General features: G+C 34.2%; 1 protein-coding gene across 2 annotated transcripts; it reads left to right on the plus strand.

Moving 5' to 3' along the window:
- The first annotated feature begins 2,184 nt into the window (after positions 1-2,184).
- LOC111366671 (protein LIKE COV 1-like) lies at positions 2,185-6,119 on the plus strand. Of its 2 annotated transcripts, XR_002697694.1 has the most exons (8): positions 2,185-2,586; positions 3,446-3,498; positions 4,293-4,402; positions 4,694-4,861; positions 4,981-5,078; positions 5,181-5,307; positions 5,696-5,843; positions 5,926-6,119. XR_002697694.1 is itself a non-coding variant. In XM_022987381.1 (7 exons), the coding sequence occupies exons 1-7, from the start codon at positions 2,413-2,415 to the stop codon at positions 5,791-5,793; spliced, it is 828 nt and encodes a 275-aa protein (XP_022843149.1). In that variant the 5' UTR covers positions 2,186-2,412; the 3' UTR covers positions 5,794-6,119. The 2 variants fall into 2 exon arrangements, 1 of the variants encoding a protein (XP_022843149.1); XM_022987381.1 differs by having other exon boundaries at positions 2,186-2,586; positions 5,696-6,119.
- Positions 6,120-9,062: the final 2,943 nt, after the last annotated feature.

Consider the following 9,062-nt stretch of genomic DNA (forward strand, 5'->3'; position numbering starts at 1 on the left):
TATATCATCGTTTACACAAACGACAGAACAGTTCAAGGACATCGCATCTACTGGTCAGCCAGTAAAGTAAATATACTTTCACAAGGGAAGGTTCAATGGGTAACACCTACCTATCCTATGTAGGATTCAACCGCTGAACTTTATCACCAAGTCTTGTGTCTCACGTTTCGTGTCTCTCCCAATTTTCATTCATGTGGGGGATTGTTGGAAAAAAATTGAGTGAGCAGCTCACTTTTGGCACAATTTTCGATGGGACCAGTTGGTCCAATGTGGAATATCAAAGTTGATATGTGTTCTCCTCCGTGAGAACATCGATTTCATGTATTTATTTGCCAAAAATGAAGCTTGGGTGAATCGAAAATTGAAGCTCAAAGTTGGTCATTGGAAGTTGGTTTTGTGTGAAAAATGAATTTATCCCACATAAGAAAACTAAGGAAACTCAAACCACTTTATATATGGTTATGTTTTGGAGATGTGTAATCATATGTAGTATAGAGGCTCTTTCCACGTGCGCGCGCAAATCATGAACCGAAATGGCCTTCGGACCTTGAACTTGAGTGCTGGCGCAACCTGAGCACACGAATGTCGAATCGAACAAGGCAAAAATAGCCTCATCGGAGAGCCCACGTTTTGCCAATTTTATTTTTTTTGCCTTCTCCAATGACTTTTGAGTTTCTAAACTGAAAAAACTTCAATGGACTCCCAATGGTTAGTGTTAATGGGAAGTAACTCCAATGGTCACAATATTAATGGGCAATATGCCTATAAAAAGGTTCATTCTCTAGCAATCTAACACACTCGAAAATCTCACCTACATTCCTGCATACAAAATTTCTTATTTTTTGCATTCCTTGTCTAGTAAGGTCTTGTTCTTGTGATAATATTGTTCAGATACTAGATCAGTTATCCAAAGTAGGATCGCGGTGCTCGAATTCTGCTTATTATCGTTGTATAGACAGTCGCTCGAACTGAACCTCCAGTACCTATGGTAATAGGGCGAAACTGTCTTAAGGAAACTGTGCACGCACAGGCATCGGTTTGAAATCTGCTGCAGTTTGTGTTTCCTTTCTACAGATTATTTTCGCATTACTATTTAATTCACGCAGTTTTTAGTTCCATAGTATGCAGCTTTCAGATTCATCGTTTACAGTTTTAGCTTGCAGTTAACTTATATTTCTGATTTTGTGTTGCTAAACATTTTTTTCAGCCGTTGGAAAATTTTGAAACAGAATTTTTTTTTTTTTTTATAAATTGAAATCGTTTGCCTTGTGGTTATTAATTTCAATAGTCGGCTATTGCAATTAAATAAAACTTATACAATTGATTTCATCCACTAACGACTTATTTTCCTACATAGTCAACTGCAGAAACCTCAAGAATCAGAGGCAAATTCAAAAACTATTCTACAATCGTCTGCATGGGGAGTTCTTCCGGAACTCGAGGTTGCAGAGAAGCTTGGAAGCTGTGTAATTGATTTTCAAATATAGTTAGTTAATAGCTGGATAGGCCTTAATGGATGACAAATTTAATTCAAACAAAAAGATGAAATCTTGCTACATGTATATTATGGTGCACACTTTAATTTATATTTTGTCACGTGTCATTATCTTATTGGACAGTTTAAATTTCAAACAGTTTTTTCATTTAATTAACACTTGACAACAATGCAAGTATCAACTAAAGTGTCAAAAATCAATGTACAAATAGTAAATTTCTAAAAAGATTTACAATAAACTTATCCACCAATGCGAAGAGTTTGGGAAAGACAACTAAAGTGGAAGAGTTTTGGGGAAAGTTAGGCACTCCATTGGACGTACTGCTCAAGTTGTGCAGTCCATCGAGATGAGCCTGAGGGTGAGGATGGGGAAGACAATTGGTGGAGGCGATTTGCAGTGACAGGTGGTGGTTGTGGGTCAGTAGGTTTGGTTGGTTGTGATTGGGTGGGGTGGGTGCATTCATTTAATTATTTTATATGGAAAAAATATAAATTTATCATTTTCTCGTTTTCGGAAATTCATTAAATTAAGGTACTTTTGATCAACTAGCGGATTTTTAGACAAAAAGTGTCAGAGGTCCTTCGATCACACAAGTTTAAAAGGTTGGGACTCACAATGCTATAAATTAAAGATTTGGATACATTTTTCAAAATTTTGGGGCCACAGCTGCAGTTATGCCTTTAACAATTCAGAAGACAAACAAAAAGACGCCGCCTGTTTTCTTGAAATCCTGTTGGGCCCAAAATTCCTACTCAAATTGCAAAAAGTATTTCAAATTTGGATTTACATGAACTACTGCTAGAAATTTCACTGGTGGAGAGAGAGAGTGAGGAGGGAGGTGGGTTGCCGAAATTCTTGGGCTAGTAGACTATAGAAAAAGGAAGCTGTGGGTGTTAGTGTTTGAATTTTTCTTGTAATGGGAGATGAAAAATCGGAAACTATGGTGGGGGTAATCGGGAATAGCAGTAGAGAAAGAGATCGAGAGCTTTTGATACCGGTGGCTGACTCCGTTGACCATCATCACCATCACCATCATGATGATTCGTCAGAAACCTCGTCTTCCGCTTCTCACCATAACACAGGCCGCGAGGTATGCTTCTATTTCTAGATCGTGTTGATGTGTTATGTTAGGGCTCAAGGAGGAGTTTTTTTATTTTTTACTTATTTTTGTTTATGGATTTTAAGGAATTATGTGTAAAATCGTTCATTTATTATTATATTTACAGAATTGAGACTGCTGAAGAATTAATTATTGTTGGGTTCATGTTGTTTTTTGTTTGGAATTTTGCTATCTCGAAATAGGATTATACTGCCAGCTTATTTGGTTAATCAAAGAATGAGGAGGGAGTTAATTTTTTTTCTTATGGTTGAATATCCATACATGCTGACCTTGGTGTGTTCCCTTGGATTACTCCTTGAAGAGATTGATTTCTCTCCAACTCAAAAATAGCAAACATAATCTAGCTGAAACAACTTAATTATGAGAATGAACAATTTCAATTCATATCTTGACATGTTGTTTTTCTTTTGCAATAAATGCAAGCAATTGGTTGCGAGTCGTGACTTAGTAGTAGGGCATTATAGCTTATTTTATCTACCCCTTTATAACTTCTTGTTTATTTTGGATAACAGTGGGCTCCATGGTCGTTTGACATGATGATATTTAATATTACTTTCTCATTAGTTGATCAAATGTGCCCATACTAGCTTCCACTTTCTGTGTATGTGTTTTTGCGTGCACATACAGGCGATGAGCCTTGTATTATCAATGTACATAAAAAATTCGTATGCAATTTTTCTTAGACCCCAAGGTCCCTTATACTTTATGCTTGAAGGTTTTTCAAGCAGAAACTTTCCGGCAATAATATGATTGTATTGTTTGTCCTAGAGGTTACATCTAAATGTCTACTGTGGTCTGAAAAATACTTTATTTGATTGATACTCAACAGACTTTTTACAAAGTTGTCAGGAGCTGGGCTTCGAAGAAGTTTATGACGGGGTGGTGAGCACAGTTATCTTTCTATTTATATGCTATTCTCTCTTTAGATTCTGAGCTTGAGATATAATTATTGACATTTATTTATTGATTCAACTGCACTAAATATAACTGCGGTTTTATACTTATTAGTTTAGCAGGCTTTATCTCATCCCCTTTTAATTTGGTTTACTTAACATAGACAAACTAATAGGAAATTATGTATTGATATTTGCAAGGAGAAAGTCAAAGCAAGCTTTGAGAATTATAAAAAACACAATTTCAATAAATTTGGAGATTCAAAAATATGTAAACATCACAACATGCTCTACAATATTTATTCTTGTACATTAGACTCGGAGCTAAATTAAGTCTTTTTTTAATCTAAAAGGAGATTACGACTCCTACGGTTAGCAATGGTTCTAAAGAGGTGGATACATTTTCAGCAGTTTGATTTCATCTTCTTTGGATTAGCGCTTGCTACAGTGGTACTGATATCAGTGCCTGGCAATTAGAACAAAGTCCATTCTTTAATCACAGTAATAGAAAAGGAAACTAAACCATGATATAATAAAGACCAGGTTCCTGTGTATGCCTTGCAACATAGTAAACCATGGCAATGATCCTCCAACATAATTGTCTAATGATTTTCTAAATTGGAATTGTTCCCACAGATTTGTCTTTCATGATAAAATTGCCAGACAAAACATATATTGATAGATTTTTTGTCAAGTTCTTTTAACTTATGTTTCTCGTGAATTTACTCTTCACTCTTTATGCTCTTTACTGTTGTAGCTGTTGCTTACTGTGTCGTTTTGCAGTGTCATCCTCTTCCCAATAGCTATTACATTCTATATAACGTGGTGGTTTATTCACTTGGTGGACGGATTTTTCTCCCCAGTTTATGTTCATCTTGGAATTGACATCTTTGGTAAGCTTATTCACCTTCATTTAATGCCCAAAATTACAACTATGATTCTTGTTTTGTATCCTAACCATTTTCAAGCTTGAATTATAGACATCTATTGTCATTTTTTGCTAACTTGAAAAATGAGCACATGGAATTTCAAAATAATCCAAGTATAATGTGGGTTTTGTTACTTTTGCAACTGTCATAATAGATTAATTGTGAATACTCCTTAACGTTTAAGATGAAACTCTTGTTCAACAATTATATATCCTGTGTCCGTTGGCTAATACTTGCTCCTATTTTCCGATTTAGGTCTAGGATTTGTGACTTCTATTACATTTATTTTCTTGGTTGGAGTATTCATGTCATCGTGGTTGGGGGCATCTGTTTTGAGCCTCGGGGAGTGGTTCATCAAGCGTATGCCATTTGTTCGTCATATTTACAATGCTTCCAAGCAAATTAGTACTGCTATATCTCCAGGTTTGCTTTTATTTATTTAAATAGTTTTTTCATCCTTTTTGGTTTTCTATTGCAATTTTTTCTCTCTGATTGGTTTCCTTTTATGGATGGATGAATATTTCTTTACAATGTTATTGCAGACCAGAACACACAGGCTTTCAAGGAAGTGGCAATTATAAGGCATCCGCGTATTGGTGAATATGCAATTGGCTTCATTACTTCATCCGTCACCCTCCAGGTGTGTGATTATTTTCATGCCTGATGCCAGGTTTTGGCAAAGCTTAAATAGAAGTCTTGATTATGAGGTCCGAATTATTTCTCTCTCTCTCTCTCATTTCAGAATTATACGGCAGAGGAAGAGCTGTGCTGTGTTTATGTCCCAACAAACCATCTTTATATTGGTGACATTTTTTTGGTCAATGCCAATGATGTCATAAGACCAAACTTGTCTGTCCGGGAAGGAATTGGTAAGAGTTCTTTTGCTCGACTTACCATAACTACATGCTATTTGTTAAAGGATGTCCTTTATTTCTTTCAAACAAACAAGTCTTTGCTAATATTCCGCCCTTGCATGCTAGCCACTATTTATATCAACGTTCTTCACTGAGAATCTCTTTTTACTATTTTCCACTATATTTTGGGTTTCTTTTATTGTGTGTACACTGTCGTTGGCTGAGTGGGGTTATATCGAGACGTAAGTGTCATGACATTATATTAAGGTCTAACATAAAGCGATGGTGCTTGAAGAGACCGAGTACGAACTTAAATATCGTACCTCGTGGATAATTGATACTATATATATTAGTTACTGTCGAATATCATCTGCCGGCTTTTGACTTTGTTTTTTGCTCACAGAAATTGTTGTGTCGGGTGGCATGTCAATGCCCCAGATACTGTCTACTTTGGACCCGAGAACTATTCAAGTGGATAGGAGTAGACCTAACAGAAGCTGAGATTGAAGGCATGGGATGTATTGCAGACAATTCAATGATATGTGCACAAGGTTTGCTTATCTAAGAAATTTGAATTTTCCGGCGTTACATTATATTCACATGATGTAACCATTGTCACAGTGTACATTGTAGGAATGTAGCGAGTGTGAGGAAATGTAGTTTGTTCGTTTTTCCGTACGAGGAGAAATAGTTGTTTAGTATTAAAAAGATCATTCTTTACACGTACTCCTATTGAGTTATAGTCTAGTAACTATTGAGTAATAGTTTGGTAACTCTTTTCTTGTGACTCTATTATTGCAATTATAGTTACGGTGAAATCTTTGGGATGTTGCGCAATGTTAAAAAACTTTGCCTGTTTGAGTCACATTATTCTCAAAAAATGCATTCTTAAACAGTGATTTGACATCATTTCAACCATACATTCTTCAATAAAATAATATTACATGCAAATCAAAAAATATTCCTTATTTTTTAATCACACATTCCCTATCAATACATTATTTAAGAATGCATCATTACCAAAATAATGTGGCTCAAACAACCCCCTTTATTTGATCATGGAGAGAAATGATATCCTAAACATTGTTGATTGACGTGGTACATTAATTAATTGGTAGATCATTAAGTTTTATGGGATCTAATTTAGGAGTGTAAGCGGTTTGGTTTTATTAATTTTTGACAAATTTTCAAATTAAAACGTTTAAATTGGTTTGACAAAAACTTAAACTCAAACTAAATTATTTTGAACGGTTTGAAAAAAATTTCAACTTAAACCTAACGGTTTGGTCTGATTTAAAATCGTCGGTTTTGTATATTTATATCTTACTAGCAATAAATTTAAAACAATTTAAACCGTTGTTTCAAGCAAATTTTTGGGACAAAAAAAATGAAAATTTGGATCATTATCGCACAAGTCTAATCACATTTGTTGACCTGTTGTTTCATGCGTGGGATTCAGCCTCCTTTTCAACAGTCAATTTTCTCATTATGATAACATGAAAATATAGCTCGAACAAGGGCTAAATATATTTACTATAACTTTAAATATTTACTAAATCAAAATGAAATCACAATAAACTAAAATATAGTTTTTTTTTGTTCATCTTTTTTAGGCTAATGACGTTATGATAACGTTACAATACAAGTCTCTAAACGAGATATAAGGCCCAAAAAAATCAATCCAACAAGACCTCGTGAATATCATATTTGAAAAAATGTTATTGATTAGACAGAGAATAACCAAGCACAATAATAAAGCAATTATTTATAATATCTAAATATAACAATCGCACAAGCTTACGTTTCTATGTTGTTATGAAACACATGTAATTTCAGATTCTTACGTCAATTTGCTAAAAAAAATTATTGATTTAAAACTTTATTCGTAGCAAATATTATTACCGAAGGCTTAGGATCTCTATCTCTGATTTGGTGTAATGGACTATAATTCAACTTTGAAGAGACGTAAAAAATTTGATGAAGTGTGTGTGGTGTCAATGACTCAAAACTGTGTCGGGTGTCGGCTGGAGTTCATCTGAATTCTGAAGAGGAAAATGACTTTTGATAGATTATGTTTGTTTTGAGATTGTTAGATATAAATTATGATTATTAGGTAATAATAATATATATGCATTAGAAAATTAAAAATTGACAAAAATACCCACAAAAGACAAAACTATTGAATTTTACATATTTGGATGAATTTTCAAAAAATTTCATTTTTTTCATTTTATATATTTTTTGCCGGTCCAATTTGATTTTAAACCACAATTAAAATTGGACAAATTAGGCCCAATACCCTTAAAAATGAACTAATGTGATTAATACTCTATTAATCAATTAAACAATTTAAAACCGTAATTAATACGTTATAAAATCCCCCAACCCCTGAACTCGCGCACACAATTTTTATCACTTTCATTTTCTCGTGGCTATGATCAACTAGTTAGAATAGGCCTCGGGCGTAGAAGAGAAACAGCCGGCCAATGCCGAAGTGGACGGGGAGTTCTCAGATGGCTTTTGGGAACACTAACCACCCTAATTCACCTTCTTAAGTCAGCCTTTGTGTTTCCGTAAATTGGCCAGCTAGCTCACTGAGTTGCTACCGTCAATGGTACTACATGGATCGTGCAATCGCCATCGAAAAGTTAGTGGCCAGAGACTGGCTCATGTAAAGAGTTCGCACCATTTCACTCATAAAATCCATTAATGCATTTTGATATTTTTCCAGTGATGGTAAGTTCATGCTTCACCGACTGTTCATCCATCGGAGCAAAATTTCTAGCGATTGAACATGCAGGTTAGCAGTCTTAGTAAGTGGATGCTGTAGCTGGCATGACACCAAGGCAGCTTTCATTGCGTCTAAAGCCTTCGCTGTCGCTTTTGGTAATATATTCCACTACGGCTCCAGCGATGACGATGGCTAAGTTATCTTGTCCGGCGATGTAATTACATCTATGTGAACGGGCTATTTTGGGAAAGTAAGCATAGAAGGAGAGTTCAGAGCACAATGAGTCCTCTCTCTTTTTGTCATTTTGGTGGAAACATTTTAGTGGCAATGTGATTAGGTTTGAACTTTATAATGTAAATAATTGACACTTATGATTTTTGATTATTTGGCTATTGTGATTGGGAATACATTTGAAAATAACATTGTTGAACTTGAGAAGAAATTGATTGTGTCAACACATATGAAAAATTAGTTTTAAATCAATTAAACTAATGCATCCAAGGTGTTTGACGAAAAGAAAATGTGAAAAAGTGACATTCTATTACTTTTTTAAAAAAAGTCACACTATCTCATTTGAACATTTAACTAGATGCATAAGTGTGTATTTGAAAAAAATTTGAACATACAAATGCAAACCTTGTTTTATGCTAACACATTAAAGATAGTTTTGAATCAATTAGATTAATGTATGCAATGTGTACGTTTAAGGAGAATGTTAAAAAGTGACAGAACGTCTCTTTTCTAAAAAAAAGTCACGTCATGTCATTGGAGCAATTAACTAAATACGTATGTGTGTGTTTTTTTAAAAATTTGAACATACAAATTCAAGCCTTGTCTTATATTAATGCATATAAAAAGAAAAACTTTGAATCAATTAGATTGATGCATGTAAGGCATTTGCTCAAAGAGAATGTGACAAAATGTGTCACTTTTTTATTTTCTATCACTTTTTTGAATCTGTATAACTTTTTTTTTTTTTTTTTAATTTGTCATTTTTTAAAATTCGTCAATTTTTTTTTTTACCTTTTTTTTAATTTGT

The sequence above is a fragment of the Olea europaea genome, chromosome 2 (assembly GCF_002742605.1).
Source record: "Olea europaea var. sylvestris chromosome 2, O_europaea_v1, whole genome shotgun sequence".
Lineage (NCBI taxonomy): Eukaryota > Viridiplantae > Streptophyta > Magnoliopsida > Lamiales > Oleaceae > Olea > Olea europaea.

What these genes read in the sequence shown, in the direction of transcription:
- LOC111366671 (XM_022987381.1), top strand. Translation starts at nt 2,413, where the DNA reads ATGGGAGATGAAAAATCGGAAACTATGGTGGGGGTAATCGGGAATAGC. An exon ending in AAGAAGTTTATGACGGGGTG is followed by an intron (nt 3,499 to 4,292) that starts GTGAGCACAGTT and finishes GTCGTTTTGCAG; the next exon opens with TGTCATCCTCTTCCCAATAG. An exon ending in TCTTGGAATTGACATCTTTG is followed by an intron (nt 4,403 to 4,693) that starts GTAAGCTTATTC and finishes TTTCCGATTTAG; the next exon opens with GTCTAGGATTTGTGACTTCT.